General features: G+C 33.1%; 4 protein-coding genes across 6 annotated transcripts; 2 read left to right on the forward strand and 2 right to left on the reverse strand.

Moving 5' to 3' along the window:
- Positions 1–843: 843 nt before the first annotated feature.
- On the forward strand, positions 844–1,679 carry LOC106771331 (mitochondrial import receptor subunit TOM9-2). The gene has a single exon (XM_014657294.2). The coding sequence runs from the start codon at positions 955–957 to the stop codon at positions 1,249–1,251; it is 297 nt and encodes a 98-aa protein (XP_014512780.1). The 5' UTR covers positions 844–954; the 3' UTR covers positions 1,252–1,679.
- A 5,612-nt stretch (positions 1,680–7,291) lies between these two features.
- On the reverse strand, positions 7,292–8,652 carry LOC106770342 (cysteine-rich repeat secretory protein 11). Its single transcript, XM_014656157.2, has 2 exons — positions 7,876–8,652; positions 7,292–7,422 (listed from the first exon to the last, which is right to left on the reverse strand). The coding sequence occupies exons 1-2, from the start codon at positions 8,609–8,611 to the stop codon at positions 7,292–7,294; spliced, it is 867 nt and encodes a 288-aa protein (XP_014511643.1). The 5' UTR covers positions 8,612–8,652.
- Positions 8,653–11,145: 2,493 nt separating this feature from the next.
- Positions 11,146–19,046, forward strand: LOC106772746 (probable inactive histone-lysine N-methyltransferase SUVR2). Of its 3 annotated transcripts, none has more exons than XM_022784651.1 (9): positions 11,146–11,384; positions 12,122–12,374; positions 12,472–13,042; positions 14,062–15,269; positions 15,403–15,665; positions 16,598–16,664; positions 16,758–16,826; positions 17,116–17,212; positions 18,682–19,046. In XM_022784651.1, the coding sequence occupies exons 2-9, from the start codon at positions 12,192–12,194 to the stop codon at positions 18,711–18,713; spliced, it is 2,490 nt and encodes an 829-aa protein (XP_022640372.1). In that variant the 5' UTR covers positions 11,146–11,384; positions 12,122–12,191; the 3' UTR covers positions 18,714–19,046. The 3 variants fall into 3 exon arrangements, with proteins under 3 accessions (XP_022640372.1, XP_014514808.1, XP_014514809.1); XM_014659322.2 differs by having other exon boundaries at positions 11,147–11,359; XM_014659323.2 differs by having other exon boundaries at positions 11,147–11,359; positions 16,758–16,808.
- Positions 19,047–20,683: 1,637 nt separating this feature from the next.
- Positions 20,684–22,976, reverse strand: LOC106769947 (glutathionyl-hydroquinone reductase YqjG). Its single transcript, XM_014655759.2, has 3 exons — positions 22,136–22,976; positions 21,802–22,051; positions 20,684–21,717 (listed from the first exon to the last, which is right to left on the reverse strand). Exons 1-3 carry the CDS (start codon positions 22,912–22,914, stop codon positions 21,532–21,534), a joined length of 1,215 nt encoding a protein of 404 aa, XP_014511245.1. The 5' UTR covers positions 22,915–22,976; the 3' UTR covers positions 20,684–21,531.
- Positions 22,977–26,115: the final 3,139 nt, after the last annotated feature.

A 26,115-nucleotide genomic window follows, 5' to 3' on the forward strand; every position in this document is an offset into this window, starting at 1 on the left:
GTCCCTATGGTGATGACTGATCTAGTCCATGTTAGAACATAAATGACAGTTCACTCTCTAATTGCACATGTGGAGATATGGCCGTTATCGATTTAGACAACGTTAGTAAAAAGAACTAAATTGAACACAAATTACGATCTTTAGAACAACATTGAATAAAAAAAATATAGAGACCAAAATGAACGCACGTGACGAAAATAAGGACCATTAGTGCTATTAAACCTTTTAGTTAATTGGTATGATTAATATATATATATATATATATATATATATATATATATATATATATTTATATTGTATGCTTTTATTTATTTTAAGTGATTATTCTTACAAATCATAGTATTAATAATGGTTGTAAGGCCTTTAAGTCATATTTAGTATAAAAATACATTACTTTTGTCTCCATAAAATTTATTTAGTTAATTTATTAGTATTATAAAACGTTGAAATTGTTGCTATAAATTTGACTATACTTTATATTATATTTAAAAATTATCCTTTTAAATTATCAAAACTCCTCTTAAAGTGGAGGAATTGTCTAATAACGAATTTAAAAAGAAGAGCTTTTTTAAAAAAAAAAAAACACGTTTTCTTGTGTTGTAAATTTATTGATCCTCATTTTCTCTCAATTAAAATGAAATTGTCACTAAAATTATTTTGATTGAATATATCTATTTATATAATATATATATATATATATATATATATATATATATATATATATATATTATTATAACAACAAAAAATAGGATACGGTGTTATAGAAAAAAGATTCTAAAAAAAGTTTAAATAGTATATATGGATATTTTTAGAACAGCCATGACACATATTATATAGGTACGTAACAGGGTATATCAAGGGTATAAGAAAAGGAATTGTAGTGACCAAGGAGTGCTTCAGAATTAGGGAGTGAGAACAAATTTGCGAACCCTAATTCCTTCGTTTCCCTTTTCCATGGCGTCCCAAGGCAGAAGAGGTGGAGTATCGCTCCCTGCTAGGCCCAGCGATTCCAACTCCATACTGGCCAGGATCTCACGCTCCTCCATCGTCGTCCGTGGTAGGGAGGCCGCCGGCGACGCCGCCTTTGTAGCCAAGAAGCTCCTCCAAAGCACCGGCAAGGCGGCCTGGATCGCCGGCACCACCTTCCTCGTCCTCGTCGTCCCTCTCATTGTGGAGATGGACCGCGAGCAGCAGCTCAACGACCTCGAGCTCCAACAGGCCAGCCTCCTTGGCACCCCTGCCCCCAAATAAATACGAGGTTTTCTCAGATCCGTTCCTTCCATTTCAAACGGCTTGCTGCTTGCGCTTCTACTTCTAGGGTTTCCGCTTCCAATAATTTTACCTTTCTAGATTTTGATAAAAAGAAACACTTTTTGTGAGAAGTTTTTGTGTATTCTTTAGGTTGATACTGTCATTAGTTGTTACGACGCGGGTCGGTATTGTTATTTACCTGCTGTTTTTAATAGAATGATTATGTTTCACTATGCATTGAGATGCGTTACTTGAGAAGGGCCTCCTACTCTGAATAGAGTGATATTTGGGTAAAATTACGATCGCATTTCATAGGTTTAGTCTTAGACTAGTTTCGTATTGAAGATCAAACTTAGTTACTGTTCTTATATTTTCTTTGCGTATTGTTTTTGAAACACGTTTCTGTAGCTTATGATGGGTTGCTTTTTATCTTACTTTTTGCAACTTTGAAAGTAGTTTTGGCTTCAAATTCTTCACACTGGGGATTATTATGGAAAGGTGCTCGGATGCATGAGGAGCCCGAATTATTCTGTTGATTGTTGGGCGCGGTTAAATTCTTTCACTACACACAAAAATAAAAACAAAGGGTTGGGTTGAGTCAAATCAATAACTTGAAGTTGTGATCATTTGGAAACGGATGGTCAATACTATAATTACTGAATGCTTATTGTTTAATTTGACCCACGTTGTGCCTGTGCCTGAAAATGGTATAATCTTTGGTGGCTTCTTAGCTTCTTGGTGAGTTCCTTCGAACCCAGCATGTAGAAACACCCTAGTTTTGGATTTAGCTTTAAGTAACCCTTGGCTTACTCTCAGACAAGGTGGTTCTACCTTTTCTTGGATGGGGTAGTTCTGATGTTATTGTCTGGTTGAACACAAGCTAGAAGTGCATCTGAAAGCTTCTCCATTGGAAATACAGAGCTTGTTCTAGTAGAGAAGTTTGGTTTTTCAAAAGCATTTCTGGCTTTGTATCTAGACACACTCTTAGTATTTTGTGTTTTTTTATATAATCTAATTCGAGTTTCATTCATAATGACCTGTTAAAGTTTAAACTGCTTCCTCTGATTCAAAGAAGTTATGCCATCTTCTATTGTTCTGTCACTTCATTCCTCTTGGTAGGCTCGGTGCTTACCCAAACCCATTGCGTTTTTGTTATCTGGAAGATCTGTAGCACACAGTTTGGTTGATGCATTCTGATGGTCCAGTTGGTTGTGACTAGCACCTCTAACTGCCAACGAGCAGACGCTGATGTGCATTGATTGATAAATTTTTATTCTTGTTCAGCTGCGTTTATTCATGTTGGTTCATATATGTTTTGGAATTATGAGAAAATGGTGGAGAGGAAACCTTATGCATCCTCTCGCCACGGTTGGAGTATATCACAGAATATGGTTTTACTGTTCTCTAAAAAGACTAACTTTAATCCTCATCTCATGTAATGGAATAGTATTAACTGATATTTATCAGTTTATCAGCACTAGTGCACTATGTCTATTTGTTTGCATCTTTTTCTTACAATTGCGATTTCTCTCTCGCTCTCGAAAATGTGATTTTGAAAATTCAAAAACTAATTGTTTTTTTAGAAAAAACAAATGTAGTGAATTTTAAAACTAAATGTGTATAACTTCTGGAATGAAGACATCTGGTTGAGACGATGCTAGTGAAGTGAAGAATTAGGATAGGCATTGTATTATTACATTCTATTGGAAATCTTATAGTTATATCTCAAGGGAAAGTGATACTGATCTTAAACATTTTACTGTAATCATGATTAAGAAAAAAAGAAAAGGGTAACTCTATCTTAATTTGGATAATGGATAAAGAATTTTTTGAAAAGTAATTATTTGTATAAATAAATAAAATATAGTGTTTGGGAAGAGAATTTAAAGAAAAATGAAATTGATTAAATTTAAAAGTGAAATTCGATTACTTAAAATTATAAATTTTTACATTTTATTTGGAAATAAAATTCATTTCACATTTTTCCATATATTAGACTTATGTTTTTCTAATATTTTTTTATTCTAATATTTTTTTTTTTTCAATCTCGATGTGAACATCTGTAATTGAGGTGTGATAATCTCATCTCTGGTTAGAGACTCATAATTTCAAGTAAAGTTTTATTAATGTTGATGAAATTATGCAGATTAAAATAAATTGTAAATAATAATTGCTTGATATTGCTAAGTTTGTTTTTTTTTCAAAAGTTACTGTTATTTCTCAATAATGTTAAAGTTTTGTAATTAATGTTAATTGAAGTTTTCTTGATTAATATTGTTTAAGAATTCTTTTTTCTCTAGATGCATGACTATTTATAAATTGACATGTTAGAATTTTTTAATTGACATTGATATAAATGATTTTTCTCTTGATAATGTTTGGATTATTTTTTTTAATATTTTTTGGGTGTAATATATAGTAGTTAATATTAGCCAATATCTATAAAAAATAGTCTTTTTGATCTATGTAATTATTATTATTATTTGATGGTAATTTTTATAAAAAAAAAAATTAAAATTTAATAATGTTTTTATTAAAATCATATTTGACAATTGACCGTTGTTCGACATGTTCAATGTATTTTATTATTTCTAAAGAAGGCCAGTATAAATCTAGTATGTACTTAAACACCATGAAACAAATAATGCTTATTAAAAAACAAAAAGTTTCTTTAACAATTTTTTGACAACGCATATGTGACAGTTTGTGATTGGTCCGTTTTAAATATTTTTTTAGAATAAATTTAAATCAATAGAATTATAACACGTGTCCTGTTAAAAGAAAATTGTTAAAAAAGAGTTGTTAAAATATCATTCTCCTCTTAAAAACATATGCATTTATATTAGAATTAATATATTACACATGTGCACATGAATGTTTTATTTTGATATATGAATTACAAATATTTTGATAACACCCTAATAAATTTATGTAGTTCACACCCACTATTTTGTCCTCTTGACTTTCTTTTTTTTTTTTTGTTTATAAGACAAAAAATTAACTTCTTTTATTGACCATAATATCTATAAAAGTATTTTTTCAAATTGCTGTATAGTTTTCAAATATTAAAATTAGACAGCGTAATTTTTATATTAATTATTTTGCCTCTTTGTATTTCATTTTGGGCATGGAGATTCATGTGATGTATAATTCAACAAGTTACTAAAATCATAGCCCCTTCTCTCACCTAATGTAATTTGTAATTACCCAACAAGGATCTATTTGTTTACTTTTTCTGATTTTTTTTTTTCCTTTTGGTTTAAAATAAATAAATTCTTTAATAAGAGTAGCTTATTAAATGATTTTCAGAACCAATATTTTTCTAATACAAAAATGAAGCACCTTTAAATCTTCATGGTTTCGAGTTTTTCAACTTTTATTATTTTATCATCCATATTAGTTTTCCACATCTTCATTCACTCCTAGTCTCTAATTCTTTTAGGAAAAAAAAAAAACGAGGATGCAGTAAAACATATCTTATGATTTCAAGCCTTAATAGTTAAACCTGGATCTCTTTTCATTTATATGTATATTATTGGAAATTTAAATTGCTATAAAACATAATTAAAATATACTGCCTTTTATTTTCCTTCATTTTCTTCGTATAATACTTCTTGTTGTATTAACTTGTTTCATGTTTTGACTTGTGTTTGCTATTTCCTTAAACTTCTCTTATAAAAATTTATTCGAAATCCAAATAGTGTGAAATGTGTTACTCTATTTTGTTTCTTTTCAAATGGGCTCTTCTAGAAACCAAATCATGTCCCCCTTTACTCTTTCTTAAGCATTACAAATTACTATAGGTATCATGGTTAATCTCAATCCACCCTCCTTTTATTGTTTTACCAAATGAGCTGACTTTAAAAGTTCCAACTCCACTCAAAAATATATTAAAATTAAGATTAAAATGAGTTTAGTCTAATTAAGATTTCAATCAATTTCTAAAGATTTTAAATTATAAATTATAAATTAGTTCTTAATGTTTACTATTTACAACTTAATAGAAAACTTAAAAATCAATCCAACTTGCTCAATTAGGCTTATCCAACTTAATTTAGACTTAGTTTAACTCAAACATTATTGGACATGGGTTCAAACATAATATCATATATTACCTTGAATTAGTGTGACACGATCTGAACTTTGCATGACATCGGCTTAATATGATTCCAATTTGATTCAGTCAAATGCTGGTTTGACTTAACTCAGCTTAATGTGAATTTAACTTGACTTGATCAAATGTGGTTTCAACTTCACTCAACCAAAAGTGGATCGACTCATTGATCCGAGAGGGGTTGAATTGACTTGATCTAATGGGTCCAACTAGACTCGACCTTACATTGACTTGACTAAACTCAATCCAACTTAACTTAGCTTTATTCAACCTAACATGAACACAACTCTATTCAATCTGATGTGGGCATGACTCAACTAAGGTTTAGGTGGACTTGAAATGACTTAACTATAGATGAACATAACTTGACTTAACATGAGATGAGTCTAACTCAACTTAGTACGAGGTAATCCTTACTCGTTGACTCGGGATGTGCTTGACAAACTGATGACAAATCCTTAGCCAATTACAAGAAGTATGACCAACTATATTAAAAAAGAGCGAGATTCATTTGTGGAATGTGGGCTCAAACTCTTATTCTCTTAAGCTACAATTAATTATAATTAGTAAAGTAGGTTTATTTTGGATCTTATATAATGGGTCAAGTAATGTATGATTTTTTACCTAGGGAGAGAAGACATGAAAAAGACACCTTTGATTGGTGGACTTCAATTAAACATGAGAGCAAGGTGGAGGGCGTCTTAGTCCTTTCCCCTTTTAGAGGGGCATGGGATATGTTAAGACATGTTCTCCTTGGCTCTTGTTTCTCCCTTAGGTCCCTAAATTATCAAAATTAAAATTTTGACTCTCCATTTTAGAGACACCTCTAAGATTTTCTTATTAAATAAAGATGTTTCACCCTTGTAAAAACTACTTTGAAATTAGGAATAAAATTTTGTCAAAATATTGAAACATTCCACTTGTTTATAAAGTCATCCCTTTTAAGTTTCCACTACCTTCACCATTTGCTTATCATATCACCCATTTCTAAGCTTTTTTTACATTGTTTCTTTTTTATCTTGAAACCATCTAACTTAAAAGAATAGACCATCAGAAATAGTCTAAACAATCTAATATGAAGACTTATTGGTCAAACCACATCGATATACTTTTTATCAACAAGCAAATATGAAAGTTGTGTATATAAAATATATTTTTGAATTATCTAATTTAGATATATTAATTCATAATATTTTTAAATTTAAAAATATATTTTAAATTGCATAAAAGTTAAGTGTTTTAAACTTTTTCTATAAACCATGGAAGTTCATGAAAAACTTATGGTGGAAAAAAGATACCAATTATTGATATCATGAATAGGAAGAATATATGAGGTGTTACAGTTTGAGAGACAAAAGGAAAAGCAAAAGGTGAAAATGAAAGATTGATTATAACATTTTAAGAAGAACAAGAACAAAAATGCAATTATGGAGCAATAAAAATCTACAAGCTGCTAGGTAAAGTATCCTATTTATATTTACCAAATTATGCTTAAAAAATTGGGCAATCATACATTATCATTCAAAAAGAATTCCCAACCTAAAAAATCACTTCAATATATAGGTCATGTACATATGTAATTAATTGTTTTAAAAAAAATTATTAGAATGTGATAAGGAATTAGAAACAAACATAGTATCACATTCAAATTTAAAATCTTTAATTCTTAGAAGGTTCTATAATTCTTTCTCTTTGTATCTAAACAAAGAAAATACATGGCAGGGACAAATATGACAGTCTAATCACACACCACCCCAGGAACAAGTGTCCCACATTTCACTTTCTAAAACCAAAAAATGCATTGTGATAATTATGATTTATTTTACCACATTACATTCCTAACTTTACATAGTCTTAAAGTATATTCATATATAATAAACTCTATATGAATCACACATAAGTATGTATGATATATAAGTTCAATTGTCAATACTTTTCACCTTTTCTCTTAAGCACTGACTTGAGAAATAAAAAAGAAGCAATTAAGAAACCTAAAGCTGCAAACCCTCCAACAACAAGAGCTACAGTCCTTTGTGTCTCTGCCTGTCCGAGTCGTCCTATAATACAAGGTTTGTTATTATTAGAGTTTTGAGAAATGCACACAACAACAACAATCATTAGGTACAAAACATAAGCAAAAAGACACCTCATCCTCTTACTAAGATCCACTGAATTCCTTCATCAACCCCACTTCTAAATCCACAAATGAAATTAGGCTCGATTTTCAAAAGAACTTGTATAAATTCACAAAACAAATAACATTACACATTGCAGTCTTATAAACTCATTGTGATTCAGGCAAGAAAGCAAGACTCTAGGCGATACTAATTAGGAAAGGATAAAAATACTTAGATAACATTTTTTGACAACATTTGAACATCATCATGCATGGACCAATCACACAACATGTATGATGTTCAAATGTTGTCAAAAAATGTTATCTAATTATCTTTACCCATTAGGAAATTTCATGAAATAAGGAAAAGAAGATATATTATGTGTTTGTGTACCTGCAGAAGATGAGCCTCCTCTCTTAGAATAAAAGCTGTAGCTAATGAAACATTTGTGTAGATAAATTTGTGCAGAAATAGAGTCACCACACTCTGCCATGGCTTGATCCTCAGCACTTTTCATACAATCCCCACAATCATCTTTGCCCAAATCACCCTCACACTGCCCCAACACATACAAAGACTGATAGCTCCCTGTATAAAACAAGTCTCCACCATTTTTCACATCACTTTCCACCATACCAAATGCAGTCTCCCTTCTCTCCTCAAACCCATCATCATAACTATCATTCTTTGACCCACAAACCTTGTGAAGCAGTTGAGTCTCGGTCACCTGCTTGAACCCAACAATTTCATACCTCAAGTAGCATCCAGTAAGCTGAACACGTGAAGCTACCACCTTGCCACACAAGTTTTCAAGCATGTCAGGAATCTTGCTAACACAGTTGTAGCAATCATTGTCTGAGAGGTCTCCTCGGCATTGGTACAGACCCATCATCATATTCTGGCCTTCTCCAGAGGTTGTAGTGAAGAATGCCTTTCTTCCAGATTCTGACACCAACAAATCCAAGAGGGATTTCAGGTTCTGTGAGTATATCCCAGATGGGTCCTCTAGTTTTTGCTCTGCACAGCCCTTGAAAACCAAGTTTGTGATATCTGCATCTGACACGTGAAGAAGAAGATGAACAAACCAGAAAAAAACAAAGGGTAGAGAGTAGCAACTTTTTCTGGTCATGCTCGTTTCAGAGATTAAACAAAGTGAAGTTTTTTCTTTTGTATTTTTGCTGTATCTGACAACTTGTTTCTGTGTTTCTCACTTTTATTATATGTTACCATTGTTGTTCATCTTGAAGGGAGTAACAGTAACTGGAAGTGGTTTATTCTGTTTGAAGCTATTGATTTTGATTGCATGGAAATTTTGACTGGAGCCTTTGGAGAAAAAAACTGTTGAATGCATTGACTGAACTTACAACATTAATAATTACGGAGTCACACAAACACCGTGTTCCAACTTGCCGCTGATTCTCAAGGCATGGACTTAACTTTTTTAAGAGTTCAGTTTAAGATAATTATTAATTAAGTTATAATGATTTTATTATTATATTAATTTTTAATTGAATGGAAGAGGAAAATAAATTATAAAACTATAAGCAAAAGACGTTGAGTTAAACAAAGCCAGCTAATATAGACGTTAAAATTTTATACAAATTTTTTTAAAAGAAATGAAGGAGTTAAACCGTGTAAGTGCTAGACAAGTAATATCTTAATACAAAGTATTAAATAAAATTTTATTTTTTTTTTATTTTAAATATAATCAAGACCAATGTTAAATGACATGCCTATTTCTTCCTATTATGTGTTGACAAAACTATTTTTCTATTCAAAAATACGTACTGGAATTTACCATATTAATGGTTAATTATTATTTTTTTCTAAACTAGTTTTCATTTTTTTTTTCCAAACTTTGTTTGATTTATTTTCTCTTTTTTTTAGAAAATTATAGATTTAGTCTCTATGACTAATGTTGTTAGTTTTTTTTTTCACTTGAGAAACAATGTCCATATTTCTAATCTGTTTAAGACATATGTACTGTATTTTTAGGTTGACAAAATAATTTAATGACAAATGCTATTCTACGTCCCTAACCTAGTAAGGTCGACAAGAAACATGTACAATTTTTTTAGGTTGGCAAGATATTCAAATTGCTTGGTAAGGCATTCGGATAGTCTGGTAAGGTGCGTGGAGAATTCAGATAGCTTGGTGAGAAGTCTAGATAGTTCTTAGTAAGGTGTTATCCGAGTTATCTGAGTTCTCCATGCATTTTACCAAGCTATCTCGACTTTTCACCAAGCTATCTAAATTCTCTATGTACCTTATCAGACTATCCAAACTTCTCATCGAACTATTTAGGTTCTCCACGCACCTTACCGGATACTCAGTCATCTCAATGTCTTATTGATCTGGGAATATAATACATGTATCTTTGCCAACCTTACCAGACTGGGAACGTGACACACCACTTTCCATGAAGCTATCTTACTGACATTAAGTAATGACAAATCGTTTGTCACATAAAAAAACAAAAAAAAACTAACGTTGGTCATAAAAACTTTAAATTATATTACTTTATAAAAAAAACTAAATAAAACAAGAAAAAGAAAAAAAAAATACATAGTGATTTGGAGATTAAAACATAATTAACTTATTTAAAAAATCATTAGTTAACATGTCAAAGTTTGTAAAAAAGAAAAAGAAGAGGGTTTATGACATGGTATAAGTGAGTTATTGAATAAATATATTTTTTTAGATGGATTTTATTTTATATTACATGAAATTCAATTAACTACATAAAAATATATTTTTAAAATTGTAATGTTCAAATTTGATTAAGTTTTAAATTATATTATGATTATTAAAATAATGTTAAGGGTAAATTAAATTTGTATTAAAAATTTATCTTTAAGATGTCATGACACTTTTCTCAATTTACTTTTACACCTCAATGAGTTTACTTAACTACAACTACATTAACACACCTCGAAATATCCAAAAAACATTTATGCAACTAAAAAGTCATTTTTAACATGTTTTTGTATCTCATGCTAAATAAACTCAATTATAACAAATCTTAATTAATATATTCTATTAAAGTCTAAAAACCAATTAAGAATCCAATACTAAAGACTGAGAGAGCATAAATATGCAATCATCAGGGAGATATTACATTATCGCAAAAGATTTCAGCCACAAAAAAGTTCGGTCCAAATTCTATATAAAGAGACCTAGAGGAAGCAGAAAATGGAGCCTCAACAACTATGATTTTGTTCAACTGCCATTCATCACTTCTTTCACCTCTTTTCCACCTTTTTTTACTTTTTGTTTCTTTCATGATATATATCACCCCATCCATGGTGGACTAAGCTTTTAAGATTTGTTCTACTGTAATTTTATTATGAATTCTAATGTTGTATTAAAATATTTTCTTTATTGTTGTGGTTTATTTTTCTTCTATGTTTTTTTTTTATCTCTAAATTAAGTAAAAGTAATGATGATGTTAAATCTATATACATAATAATCATATGAGTTGAAATATTTTTTTTTAACTTTAATTAAGATGTTATATGATTGAATTAGTTTTTGCCAAATAGTTATGAAGTTATTTTGCTCTTTTTTAAAATAAATCCTCAAATATTAGAATAAAGAAATTTTAAACTTTTTTAACCTAAGATATTCGTATAACAAAAATACTGAGAAATAATAAAAGACGAAGGAATGATGAGTGTGACTGAGGAGCCCTCTTTCATTTCGTTCTCCTTCCTCACAAAAACCAAAATACTATGATCACCTTTCAACTTCCATTCTTCAATATCTCTCTTCTCTATTCTCGAATTAACTTTCCCCACTTTTGCTGTCTCTTCACCTTCTCTCATTCCTTCACTTTTCACATTTCAGACCCATTCTCTCACTCTCCTCGTTGGAAGAGGTTTCGATTGTCTTTTCCTCTCTCAGTTTAGTTTTACTCTTCAAGTTTCCTGTTCGCCATTTTTCTCCCTTTGTTTTTTCGTTGAACAAATTTTTGTTTGTGTTTCCAAACGGTTTTCTGTGGCTTTCATGTTTGATTGTTGGATTAAGCGTTTAAGTTTCAGCTTGTAAGATCATCTGTGCTCAAATACTCTTTTGCATGCTCATTGGGAGGTTTAGTTAGGGTTTTCGTGTAACGGCATGTGTAATGTACATGGTGGTTTTTCAAACTTTTGACTCAGGTTTTCAGTGCGTTACTTTGTCCTTTTTTCTCCCTTCATTTTGCCTGAGGAGCACGAATCATCTTCATTGTTTCTCTCTCTATAAATTTCACGTCTAGAATTGAAAGATTACGGAGATGGGGAGGTTGAAAACTTCACTTGACTTAATGTTTCCTTGGGTATTTTATTGTAAGCACATGGACCTAGAAATGTTCATATTCTACTACATACCGTGGGCTTTCTTATGAGAAAAAAATATTGATGGTGTGGAATATTGTATTTCTATGTCAGGATAGCCAGTTTTCTTATCGTTTAATTTCTTTTATTAATTGTTGTCTGTTTTTTTGCTAATGTACCTACTTTGTTTTTAATTATTGAAAAGCTGAATAACTAATATTTAAGTGTTACCCAAGCTTCTTCTTTCGAAGTCACTGCCAAAAGAATGTTTTGATCAAATTGCTCATTTCTCATAAATTGTGTGGTGGTTGTATTTCCCTTTTCAGAAATCTTTGAAATTTAGGGGTGTTCTAAATTTTGGGAGCCTGTGGAAAAGTAGTTACTAACTGATTACAAATGGCACCCAATAAAAGAGTGGTAGCGGCCTACCGTGCAATGGGAAGTCTTGGAATTGATGAGTCGAAAGTGAAATCAGCGTTAAAGAAACTCCTCAAAGTGTTTGACAAAAACTGGGAACTTATAGAGGCAGAGAACTATAGAGTTCTAGTAGATGCTATATTTGAGGAGGACGATAATATGGTGTGTTTCCCACTTTATGTGTTTTCTCTCTAACGCATGTGCATGCATGTTCTGTTTCTTCTGCGTGCTTACTTCCAGGTTGGATTTTATTAAACAGGTGCCCGAAGAGAAAAAGAAAATCCGGTCTGACGATGTACATGACACTCATCATTCTTTGCCTTCCTTTTCAAACAACCAGGAAGATGAGACAGAATGTGAAGAGACTCAGATGAATAATGAAAGACCCCAACCTTTAAAAAGGCTGCGATTAAGAGGCCAGGACTGTCAGCCTTTGCGTCCTATGACTAACATTGCCACCAGCCCTCCTTCGAAAAGGCCTAAATTAGAAGATAATGCACTACACCAGGGTTCTTCTGGGATGAAACCTCAAAACAAGCCAGAGTCATCTGATGGCAATCCAAGGATTGAAGCACCGTTAGTTAGACCACCAGATGACATTGTTGATAAGGGAAAGCAACCTGCATCAGCCCAAGTTTTGCAAAGAGGAAGAGAACTTACATCTGGAAGATCGTCCCCATCCACACCATCTAAAGAACGAACAGTTAAATCGGGGAAGTTTTTGATGCCAAACAACACAATACCTCGTACGCAGGCACTTATCATACCCAAGGACGAGCCTGTTGATGAAGTGCCTGACTATGGAATGCCCATTGCAGTGATTCTTCCTGGTATTGGATGGATTATTCCCCTCATTGATTTGTTATTCTTCTGTGTTTTGTGGCATGACGTATTTTTTGCAACTGCCATGTTCGGATTATAGTTTGCAAAGCATGACTTTACTCGTCTGACAAGCAAATTCTTTTTCTCTTCCATTCAGCCCAAAAACATTTTCAAACACATCTAACCATTGTTTGCCAATCATGTTAGATGTGGTTTACACTGTGTCTGCACTCACCAAATCTCAAGGTGCAGTATTTGCTTGGTAGTATTGTTCATTAGAGAGAAATTGTTTTCTTACGTAAGTGTACTGGAAAAATATTTAGTGCTACCATCCCTCACAAGAATATAGAAGACAATTTGCAAATATGATTTGGTGTTTGCAGAATTGTGACACAAAGCAACTGGTATAGAAATAAGAGCTGAATTATTTTCGCAAGAAACTGGCACTGAAACGCCAAATTGCATTGGACACGAAAATAGTACAACACCACAAGAGCTATAAACACTGCACCCTCCAAGTTACTGAGAGCTTGGTCTCTCCCTTTCTCAGATTTCTCTCTGATCTTTTTCCTCCTACCCTTACCTATTTTGTGCTCTCGCTCGGAACTGCCTGAAGGCATTAATGCTTGTCCCCTAGTAAAACGTTAACTGTGCTAAAATGGTTACAAAACTGTCAACAACTGCTATAATAATTGTCCTATTTACTGCAGAATGTTATTTCTGGTTTCTCCACTTATAATGTTTACTTGTAAGAGGTCTAACAAATTGCCATTTCCATTACCTTTGTTTTCAATTCAACTGATAGAAGGTAGCCATTGCCCACTTTATACATGCTCTAACTAGCATAAATAATATCGAAGTATTTACTGATTTATGTGCTTCTAGATCTGTTTTCTGTGTACACATACATAACCAGGGTTATTTGTCTCATTTTTTTTAATTATTTTGTTGTCAATTTTTAGTTACTATGTTGCCAATTAACATTCATTATGTGAAGAGGTTGTTTAATTGTTTTTCTTCCTCTCAGAACCATCATGCGTAAGGGACTCATCATTCAGTAATGGTGTAGCTGGAAAGCATGTCAACCATGATACTGTGACATCATCAGCATTCAGAAATAGAGTCAGAGATGAAGATGTTCTTCCTACCTCAAATGAAGAAGCCACATGTAATGTAGAGATAGCCTCATCAACTCTTGGAGAAGTAAAACTTTCTTTGAGCTGCAGCTCAGCACTTTGGGGATCAAATTTTCACATGCCTAGTCGAGATGAACTCATAGAAATGATGGAGGCGAAATGCCTGCGTTCATATAAAATTGCTGACCCAAATTTCTCTGTTATGAAACTGTTGATGGATGTATGTAATTGCATGTTGGAACTCGGAAACAATTCTAATAATGGTCCAGAAGGTTCTACAGGGACATCCAATGTTGTTGATGTGTCAAAGGAATTACAAGAACCTGACACAGTGAGTGTGGAAAGAAACAAAGATTTCGACATCCTTTCTCATGTTTCAAATGGATCCATCAATGTTAATCCTTCTGCTGCATTGGTTTCTCCCCAAAGTTTCCTTCCTCGTACTGACCTGATTGGTCTGAATGATGCTATCTTGGTTTCCAAGATGGACCAAACAAAATATGATTTTTTACAATGTAATGTAAAGAAGGAGCTGGAAGATTCTATGTCTCCAAATTCACATAGTTTAGTGATTGTTCCACAGCATCAGCTGACATCTGATGATATAAGGTCTTTTTATGATGCTATTGACCTCACAAAAGGAGAAGAAAATGTTGAAATTCCTTGGGTGAATGAATATACTAATGATTTCCCAGCATCCTTTAACTACATACCCCGAAACCTTGTGTTCCAAGATGCTTATGTTAACATTTCTCTATCACGTATTGGCAGTGAGGACTGTTGTTCAACTTGTATGGGCAATTGTGTCTTGTCACCATGTGCTTGTGCAAATAAAACTGGTGGTGAATTTGCTTATAGTTCTCAAGGCCTACTGAGGGAACAATTTTTGGAAGAATGCATTGCCACTAGTCGCAATCCACAAAACCATTTATTTTATTGCAAAATTTGCCCACTTGAAAAATCTAAGAATGATGGTGGTTTAGAACCTTGTAAAGGACACATAAAGAGGAAGTTTATTAAAGAATGCTGGAGCAAATGTGGCTGTGGGAAACAGTGTGGAAATCGGATTATCCAGCGAGGAATAACTTGCAAATTGCAGGTGGGTGTTTAAGTAATCTTTTCACTGTAAACAAATGGTTTTTTCTTCCTTGTCGGTGAACAATTTATTTTCTTAATTTATATCTATATTGGTGTTGTGAAATTATTTTATATAATAAATCTCTGGAACATAGGTGTTTTTCACTTCAGAAGGTAAAGGATGGGGTCTTCGTACCTTAGAGGACCTGCCTAAAGGTGCATTTGTATGTGAGTTTGTTGGAGAAATTTTATCTATTAAAGAGTTGCACGAGAGGAACATGAAATGCACTGGAAAAGGGAAACATACATACCCAGTGCTACTGGATGCAAATTGGGATTCAGGATATATGAAGAACAAAGAAGCTCTATGCTTGGATTCAGCTTCGTTTGGCAACATTGCTAGGTTTATCAATCACAGGTATTGAATTTCGCACCTATTATAAATTTGTCTCCAAGTTTCAGGAATAGCCAAGTGGACAAAAGTATATTGAGCCAATTACGGGCCTCAAATGTTGAAACCCTACTGCTCTAACTTTGGTAACCATGTTTTAAGCAGATCAGCTTTCCCCTTTATAACATGTCTATGAAAATGTCAGTTTTTTCTCACTAAAATTCCTTAATACTACATTTCTATTTACATTACATGATCGTGGGCTGTTTAGTAATGTTGGCAAAAACTAAAGATAAATATTCATTTATGTTTACATTCATTTTTGAAATCTGATGCTTCATTAAATGAAGATGCAACCTAATCATAATAAGACCATTGTTGTGGGTGGTTGGCTTTCAACCTTACAACCTAAGAAGCAAATAAACCATTATCAGTAAAATTTCATCAAATTGGGTAATTATTTATGATTTATATAAACAAGACAAATAACCTGCGTTTCATTTTGATGCATTTAGTTCACTTTCAGGTACATGTCTTCAAATTAAATCATTTATGATTTACATGAACAAGATAAGTAACTTGAGTTCCACTTTAATGCATGTAGTTCACTTCGTTTGTTAGACATGCTCTCCTAATTATCCAAGGAGAACTTTTTTCAAAAAACGGTTATGAATAAGAAATATTTGTGTAAATAAAATGTGCAATAGAAAAAGCTCAAACAGAATTAGGTTAGGGCGATCAAATAATTTAATCCAAGTACAGAGTAGAGAACTTAACAATTGTATGGGAATAAATTATACCGTTTTCCATTGGAATGATTCAGATGGTTGATTGTGTATGGAGATAGTTTGATACTTGCTGTTCAACTTTCATTAAAGAGTGTCTAAGCAGACATTTGGCACATTATTTGGAAATTGAAAATTTAGAAAGTTTATAGTAATTATACTTCTTTTTTCCAGATGTTTTGATGCAAACTTGGTTGAAATCCCAGTTGAAGTTGAGGATCCTGGTCATTATTACTACCATGTGAGAAGTTATTAAATCTTTTAGTAGCTTTTTTTTGCCATGGTGGACTATTGAATATTTTTCTTACTGATGAGTTTGTGTTAAAATGTGCAGTTTGCTTTTTTTACTACTAGAAAAATAGCAGCACTTGAGGAGCTAACATGGGTGAGCAAGCTTGTTAGTGTAATATAAACATCTTCAATTCTTTGTAATGCATATTAATTGTCCTTTTTAACTAGGAAGCATGATAGCAATGACTATCAAAGTCAAGATAATTTGATTTATTCATTGCAGGAATTATTTGGTAGTTGTTTATGGCTATTAAATTAATTGGGTAGTTGGCAGTCCATTGAGAATGGTTGCAACTTGTACTGACTTGTCTTCTCATTTTCGGGGGTTCACTTAATGCAAAACAATTTAATATTAATCCAGGAATCAAATTTTCGCTGTAAAAGCTATTGTGTTACTGCAGGATTATGGCATCGACTTTGATGATCATGATCATCCTATCAAGCTTTTCCAGTGCAGTTGTGGCAGTAAATTCTGCAGGCATATAAAGAGGTCAAACAGTAAGTTCATTCTGCAGCTATTCAGTCACTCATCTGCAAATTTCTTTTCAATTTCCAACTCTAAAAGTGTGGTCTTTCATCTTTTATTATTTCATTGGCAATTCCCATCTTATGCTCACTAATTTGTTGCAATATTTCTTTTCTATAGTCTATTTTATTTTTCAGCGCCATATGCCCAGCCTACAATGATAATTGTAAAATATAGAATTGATATTCTGTTTTGGTCTGGGGTTCTATTGGATAGTTGCTATTCTGTTTTGGTCTTTTTTTGGCAATCTGTATCTGATTGGGGTCATTTAATATGGAACTATATTAATAGTTTTGAAAATCTGGGGCTAGTTTTATTTCCTGATATGATATTGTACTCTTAGGAATCATATCCTCTGTAATATTATACCCAATAATGATATTCCCATTAACATGGTTTGCTGGAATTCAATAATTTAAGATAAAAGTTAAAATTATTTTTGTTAAAATTTGAAAAATAAAAGGAAAACTAGAAGAATGCCGTGGGAATAAGTAGTATTGTGGACAATGACTTTCATATCTGGGGCAATATGAGATACCGGATCATTTTCATGATGGTGTGCTTTTGCTGGTAATAAAGATATCCCAGAATATACTTCCCTAACTTCTACCAATCGTGAGAATACTTATTCCCATCCTCACTATTCTCAGGAATGAAACAAAGACATGTAACAAACATCCCCTTGGTATTACTTTAAAAATTATAATGTGGAAAGCGTGATTTTTAATTGAAGAATTTTCAGGTTGTTTTCTGCTTTCATAACGTAATGCTTTTTGCAGCTTTTAATCGTAATGAAAGTGACGAGGCAACTTGTGACTTTCCTTACTGTACACATACCTTATTTTCTGCTTTGTCTTATTTTATCACTTGAATATTCTAATCTTATTCTTAGCACGGATGTGGTACAGGTACTGATTGAATCACATATGAACAAACTGGGATTTTAGAATAGATTTGAGCTTTTGATATAACGGACATACCCGAACTGTCGGTGATTGAGCTCAATGCTCATTAATGTTTAAAAGTTAAAACAATAATTTGTTAGGAACTTGACTACCTATCTTTTTAAGGAGCATGAATCTATTTCTCATCGGACTTTTCTGTTTGTGACGACAACTTTTTGTTTGAGCAACTTTGTACTGGACTATATTGCTGATTTCAAATATAAACAATAGTTTGATTCCAGCATTATGCAGAACTCATGTATGGGGGTCATGTATTTATTATGGTGAATAAGTAAAACATGATAAATATGGACATAATGATGAGTTCATTGAATGCATGTTGGTGGTAGAAAAATATCCAGTGTGCGTGGGGGGCATTATGTGGCTACATTTATTCTTTATCCAAATATTTGAGGTGTGTGTTTTACGAGCTTTCATTGTTTTTTGTTACTTGTAATGTCGTTAATGAATTTCAATCTTTTTTTTTTTTTNTTTAGGATCCAGTAGATCTGCGTCAATATCCGGATGATGATAAGTCCTTTCTCCGTCGAAGCAATTTTGATGTCTCACCGCGCTTTGACGAGTTGATTACAAGTGGTTTGGTTAGTGGATGGTAGGCTTTTTGTATAGATGGTTGAAAACTATTTTGGATTTCTTGTCCCACGAAAGAGTTATCGTTCATTTTGGGATTTATTTTGGTAAACTTATTATGAGGGTTCAAATTTAGAAAAACCAAAATGAAGATTAGGCTGTAGTGAAGGTGAATATGTAGTTTATAGCTGCAGGGCGTGTGGGGCTTTGATATCTCTTGTTAATATTAACGTACTTTGGTTGGAATTTCATGTTATGAAATTTATTAGAATTGCATAAAATAAAGCAAAACAGAAAAATCAGAAAAAAAGAACAGCATCGAAACTGAAATGAAACTTGAATCCTAACATCTACAAAGTAGTACTAAGTATGAAATATATAAAAACCAACAAAAACAAACTGTAGACAACTAAGCTCTGAATGTGTTGAATGAGAGGTGTATGAATATCAGCATCAACAATTGCAAAATCAGCACTTGAAAAATCAGCAACAACAGCTGCCACATTATTGAGTTCAGAATGAACATTAAGAATCAGACCCAGAAGCATTAAAATCATAATCAGCAGTGGCAGAAATAAAATCAACAATATCAAGATCTGAAACAGAAGCGTGAAATTCACCAGCTACTGCAACGTTGTTATCAATTAAAACTGTGTAAAAATCAGATCAATCAGCAACATCAACATTTGGATCAGAAAACAGCAACAGGTATATCAATATGATCAATATGACCATCAACAGCTATGAAATCAGTGTGAACTACACTTATTTCATTAAGATCAATGTGATTATCGACCACAGGTTCAACCATACTTTTAAAATAACAAGAAGTATTATTATGAAAATCAATTGCTATAAAATTAATGTAAAAAGCAGGTACATCATTGAGACCATATTGAACTGCAGGCATAAAGTCAAAATCAGCATTATCAAAATTAGAAGCAGAAATAACATTCAAATCATCAGAAACAACATCATTAAAAGAAGAAGCATCAGCTAAAATATTAGAATCATGAACAATGGTAGCTGGGATGCTATCCTGTTTTTAAGCAATATACAAACAGAAAGAGGTAGTATAAATCTAGTCAACAACTCTTTATAAGCAATATTAATAATAGTGTAAGGCCAAATATCAGTCATTTCTACAAACATCCCTCTTACATACTACATCACAGTGAGCTGCAGCACAACAAAAGTTATCCATTGCGATCCACAATTTTAAAGATCGGGTATAGAACGCCTTTCAACAAAAACAGGGGATATCGTTTAAAGAACATAACACAACAAACAAAAATAACAAATACCATTTAAAAAGTAGATAATAAGCACAAGTTTTTTATCCCCATGACTTGACAGTCAAAAGTGATTTATTTTCTGATATTAAACATCAAAAGTGATTTATTTTCTGATATTACCTCAATATGGTAGTTATATATTTCACAAATTTGAAACACTAACCTCTCTATTGCACTACTAACGTGAAAATTAACTCAATTAAAGCATAAATTCAATATTGTAATTTTTCGGCTTCGGAAAAAGGCACAACAGCCACTCAGACTTAAACCAACCAAATGAAGTCTTTGACAAGAATAACCAGGATCCATGATTCTTAAAATCAAAATGATCAAGTTAACTCTGGTCATCATCCCACCATAAAAAGTCGTCATGTCACAAACCAATAAGTAATCCATTTTTCAATTTTGCAGCTTAAATACAATTTTTCATTTCCCAGCATGTGAAAAGAAACAGTGAAATACCATACAACCAAATCCATGAACAAAATTAAGTAGGATGCACTACTCACTATAGTATCAAAACAAGCACTCAGGCCACAAACAATAACAAATCATCCCCTCTGGTCTTTTAAGGATGGAGAAGTAAAAACTTAATAAAATTAAGAATATGTAATTAAACGACAAAGGTTCAATTATTTATTAGGTTTGGCTCCTAAATTATTACACTGTTGATCTCGGTTCACAGTATACAGCTCAAAGCTGCCACCTGAGTCTAACTCAACAACTACGAATCTAAAAGCATTGCAAACAGAATAAAAAAACGCGTTAGTGTAGGGAGAAAAGCTAGAAGAAGCTTCAGCTAACTTGTGATTTAACCAAAACTATCATCTACTGATCATCCTCAAACTGAAAATAACCTAGAGTAACCAAAACTAACCCCACAGAAAAACTATTATACAACTTTTTTTATAGAAAAACTAAAGGAAGGAAAAGAAAAACCCCGCTCCTCTTCGAGTGACTTCACATTTTGTTCGCGCCCCTCAATCAACCCCTTTTGCAGCATCAATCCTTTGTAGGCAGTCTCTGATCTGTTGAATCAAGCCTCCTAGTACATTTTCTCGAAGGAACCATGAAACTCTCTTTGCAATTCTCTCAATTCTCTTGAACCCTAGCTTCGAAAGTTTTCAATTTGGAGTGAAATTCTTAGTTAGGAAAAAATCTGTATTTCACAGTTATACTGTACCGAACTGGTGTAAAGTTCAATGTTTTTTTACTAAACTATAGAATAGTTTAATTAGTTTTTAGGTAAATCAAGTTTAGTTTCTTTAGGTATAATATATTATGGTTAATTGTAGATACAATACAGTTCATTGAATTATGTCCAACCCTAATGGGATGTTGTTACTGTATTCGGGTATGTAGAAAATAGCAGAGGTTTTTCTAGGGTTTTCTGAAGGATTCATATAACTGTAGAAGTGCTATACACTTGCAGTAATGGAAAGAAACATGTATGTTGTTTAACTAATACAAAAAGATGGCTGGTGTAGCTGATGACAGCGATTCCCTTCCATGAGGCCTGCAAAGGAATTGGTGGTCAGAAGTAGAAGGCATGACCGGTCTAATGCTCCCTGGGTTCAAAGGAAAAAGGGTTTTGTAGTAACCATCCATAATTTCTGTAAAATTGCAAGTAGCTGCGACCTTGGGAATCTGTCAACGATTATTCAGCAGGATAAGATATTACAATTAACATTACAGAACCAAAAATGCAAAATGTATAGAAAGAGCATGCACCTGATAAATGTCACGCATGTAGGCATGAAGATTGGCATACTCAGAGAGCTTCTTCTTGGTGCATCTAAACAAAACATTATACGCAAGATCAAAGCGAATGAGAGTGGTAAACAGACATATATCCACAAGGGTGAATTGATCTCCACACAAGTAGCGGGAATTGGCCAAGTGATCCTCCAATCTGTCAAGTGTACAAAACAACTCATTCACCGATCTATCATACGCCTCTTGGCTCTGTGCAAACCCACACCTGCAAGCAAATCCAAAAATTCTCATTTCAAGACATCACTAACAATTATCATTTTCAACTCTCAATTCCAAATTCCCCACTCACCTATAAACCCCGTTATTCACATTCGGATATATGATTCGATACCATTCCTCAATCTCTTCCTTCAATTCAGGGGGCGACAGATCCAACTCGGGCTTCCCCGCCATGCTATTCAACCCGGAGTTAAACAACTGAATAATATCGTAGCTCTCGTTGCACACAACCTCCTTCGAACCCTTATCCCACAACATTGGCACCGTCGATCTCCCATCATACCCCCCTCTACGAAGCCCGTATACTTCCTTCAACGTTCTGCACCCGTTCGCCTTATCCAAACTTGGCCCAATCGAACCCGAATGAGCCCCGCCCACCCCTTTGAACTCCCACGACCCGTCCATCCCCGGCGACGCAACCGACACGGGCACCGCCTCTTCCAGCCCCTTCAATGCCCGCACTATCAGAGTCCGGTGGGCCCACGGGCACGCCAGGCCCACGTACAGGTGGAGGGTGCCCGGAGAAAGAGAGCCCAAGATTCGGAATTTGGATGCGGGCCTCGAATACCCGCCGGAGGAGTCGGAGGGAGCAAGCTGGGACATCATGAGCCCCCACGCGGAGTTCCAGGCCGTGCGCACCGTGGCGACGAGGATCCCCGGCGGAAGAGACTGTCCCCACAGCAATTTTGTAACTGAATTGAGCAACGATGAAGATGTGAAGTTTGAATTAGTGTTGTCGTTGTTGAGTGACATCCTTAGGCTTCGACGGATGTCGTTGCGGGAAGCTCTCGGCGGAGGATTCACCAGGAGAAGGGAAGAAGAAAAAGCACAACTAGTACACGACGACATCGTCTTCCAGCAAGCTCCTTGCCATTGTACATGTTTTTAATATTTGTTTCATTTTTTTCTCAGAATAAATTCCAGTTCTCTAATATCTTATAGAAATTGATTTTTCTAAATGTTAAAATTTTGACAAATTTTAAAAACTATTTTTATGAATGCACCTCGTTTTGTTGTTTATATTTTTATTTTTTACTAAAACGAGATAGTAATTTTTTTGCTAAAATATGTTTTACATTGAAATGATTTTTAAAAAATAGTAATTATCATATTTTATAATCTTGATTTAATTATTCATTTGATCAATCTTTTTGTTTCAAAATTTGAGTTGGTTTTTTTCTTGCATCATACTTTATAATCTCAGTTTTCTTGTTTCAAAATGTGATTTATGAAGAGTGATGTAATTTAGTCATTGATCTCACTAATGTTATAAAGTTTGTGTCAAATGTCACTTATAGTTTTTTTATAATTTTTATTTTTGATTTTTTTTTTCATATATCACTTAAAATTATGTCATATGCCACCGACACATCCCAATTATAAAATAAAGATATATGATATAATAAAGACGTCATCATGAATAATAATAGAAAATATTTAAGAGTAATAGGATTACAGTCATCCTTACACACTATAAGAATGCATAGTTGGAGTACTAGAGTTTCTTCTTTAAAATATAGAGAATTTAAAAACTTAGAACAAAATAAAGTTTTTTCAAAATATCCTAGGACAAGATAATTAAAGCCTAGAGAACTAGGCAACAATATTGTCGTCCCCATCAAGAGCTGTTTCCAAAGTAACCTCCTCGTCATCTGCTCCTATCCAAGTGGATGATCATCGCAAAGGAAAACAAGTAGACATGGCACAACACAAACAAACAAGCAAGGGTGAGCTAATTATATAAAAAGCATGCAATTATACCAACATGAACATATTGGATTCAACCCAAGTAAAGTATATACAAGCAAGGCAATATATACAACACAGATCCTAACATGTTATCTTCTAGACTTGACTTGTCCGGACTTTAGAATGATAGTCGAGCTATGGCGGGTCATGTACCCGTGGTGGCTTGTGATACTTAGGCTCCCCTGCCTTGGGCTCACCCACCCTACCACACTCACGAGGTTAGTCTGTTCTATGTCCTGGAGCATGATGGAAGCCTCCAAGACTAAGACCTCCTACTAGTCCTCACATGGTTCAGTCCTCTCTACGTGAGAAGAAAGACCATTGGAGCGTTAGGAAGACCCCAAGACTGATCTCCTACTTTCATTTTAGGTTTAATTGCTTGTTTTGTTCTCAGTTTGGTTGAAGTGTGTCAAATTCGTCCGTCTTTTAGAAAAATGTCAATTTCGTTCCCATATAGAAAAAATTTGTGTCAATCAAGTCATCTCCATTAAAAATCATTGCTTTCAAAACTCACTTTATCCACTGCAATATCAGGGATCGGACCCATGAAGTGGTTATTATTCAAAACTCACTTTAAGTTTTTAACACCATTAGTTTGTATTTAACGGAGATGACTTGATTAACACAAATTTTTTCTATATGGGGACGAAATTGACATTTTTCGAAAAGAGGATGAATTTGACACACTTCAACCAAACTGGGGACAAAAGAAACAATTAAACCTTCATTCTAAAACACTAAGAATCTCACCAAGAGATTCTACAGGGTATGTTCGTTATACCTTTCATGACTCGTTTAGGAATAACTAATTCGTGGGGCGGTTGGAATATCATAGGAGGGGCTATAACGAATCCGGGTATTTGGAGTTACGAAGGTGTGGCCGGAGCACATATTGTGTTTTCAGGCTTGTGCTTTTTAGCGGCTATTTGGCATTGGGTTTATTGGGATCTAGAAATCTTTTGTGATGAACGTACTGGAAAACCTTCTTTGGATTTGCCAAAAATTTTTGGAATTCATTTATTTCTTGCAGGGGTGGCGATGGAACTTGGTTTACCACTTGGATCATACTTTCATCACTTTGTAATCATATACTTTTTGCCACAATCAACATATACATAATCTCAACAATATACATTTCTTACCACTCACAAATTATAAAAATAACTACTCTCTAATTTAATCTAAGTTAATGAATACTATAATCTTTTATAATTTATTTCCAATGCCTAAATCTTGTACAAATATAAAACTTTGTTTCCTTCCGCTATATTATAATAATCATTTTAAACCATACTTTTATTATAAATTTTCTATTAAATCATTTACACAAACATTTTTAATTTATATTAAACCAACATTCAGATTATAATATTATAATATTATACTATTATATTATACAAACCTAATAATTATATATAAAACTATATAATGTTAATATAATTTATATGTAACTTATGTATATACATATACATATAAATTTTTATTATAATAATATAATACGAAACTTAATATGTACTTTCGTTTATATATATATATATATATATATTTTTTTTATTTTTTTTTTAAGGTAGAACCTAGTAAAGTTAAATCTTGGTCTTCCAAATTTTTGGTTCACATCTATCAAGACAACCTTCACAAAGCGAGTCCAATACCTAAATTCTAAGAATCATCAATAACCCTTCGTCACTAGAATTATTCTCTGCACCCAAAATGTACTTCCTAAACCAATAAAACAAGTTTTTATACTTTTACAAAGGTACCTAATATTGATCACAAATAAAATATTGATTTATGTTATCAGCACATTATACTACCGTCACATGCAATTACTATTAGTAATATTTAAAAATTATCACATCATCCTCATTTTCAGTTTGTTCTCTCTTTTAAATATATACACGCTTATATATTAAACTATAAAATTCCAACTCCACACTTATTATCCAATTGGTCATTGGAAAGGGTTTAGATGTCTGAACGCATCAGACTCACTTTTGGCGCTAGCATATATGACTAGTCACAACTTACTGGATCAGGCCAGGGCTGCTCTATGATCAAGGATGTGCCAACTCAGGTTTTTAAGTCCCCTCTATCCTACCAACAAAGAAAGGCTCTCAACAATTTTTAATTAATTTATTTAAGTTACTTAAACTAGTCTGTTGTGCTCTAAACCTCAAACGCCCAATTTTTATATTTTACCCCCCTCTCACAGTAATCTGAAACAGTACCCATGCATCCAAGTACTACCCAAACGATGCTAATTAAAGTCTCACCCCAAGCCTTTCCCAAACATCACAACTA

The sequence above is a fragment of the Vigna radiata genome, chromosome 8 (genome assembly GCF_000741045.1).
Source record: "Vigna radiata var. radiata cultivar VC1973A chromosome 8, Vradiata_ver6, whole genome shotgun sequence".
Classification (NCBI taxonomy): Eukaryota; Viridiplantae; Streptophyta; class Magnoliopsida; order Fabales; family Fabaceae; genus Vigna; species Vigna radiata.

Coding starts and splice junctions, on each gene's coding strand:
- LOC106771331 (XM_014657294.2), top strand. CDS start 955: ATGGCGTCCCAAGGCAGAAGAGGTGGAGTATCGCTCCCTGCTAGGCCC.
- LOC106770342 (XM_014656157.2), bottom strand. CDS start 8,611: ATGACCAGAAAAAGTTGCTACTCTCTACCCTTTGTTTTTTTCTGGTTT. Junction 7,423..7,875: donor AGGAGGCTCATCTTCTGCAG/GTACACAAACAC, acceptor CTTGTATTATAG/GACGACTCGGACAGGCAGAG.
- LOC106772746 (XM_022784651.1), top strand. CDS start 12,192: ATGGCACCCAATAAAAGAGTGGTAGCGGCCTACCGTGCAATGGGAAGT. Junction 13,043..14,061: donor CATTGCAGTGATTCTTCCTG/GTATTGGATGGA, acceptor TCTTCCTCTCAG/AACCATCATGCGTAAGGGAC. Junction 16,665..16,757: donor CTGGTCATTATTACTACCAT/GTGAGAAGTTAT, acceptor TAAAATGTGCAG/TTTGCTTTTTTTACTACTAG.
- LOC106769947 (XM_014655759.2), bottom strand. CDS start 22,914: ATGTCGTCGTGTACTAGTTGTGCTTTTTCTTCTTCCCTTCTCCTGGTG. Junction 22,052..22,135: donor GTGAATAACGGGGTTTATAG/GTGAGTGGGGAA, acceptor ATTTGCTTGCAG/GTGTGGGTTTGCACAGAGCC. Junction 21,718..21,801: donor ACATGCGTGACATTTATCAG/GTGCATGCTCTT, acceptor AATCGTTGACAG/ATTCCCAAGGTCGCAGCTAC.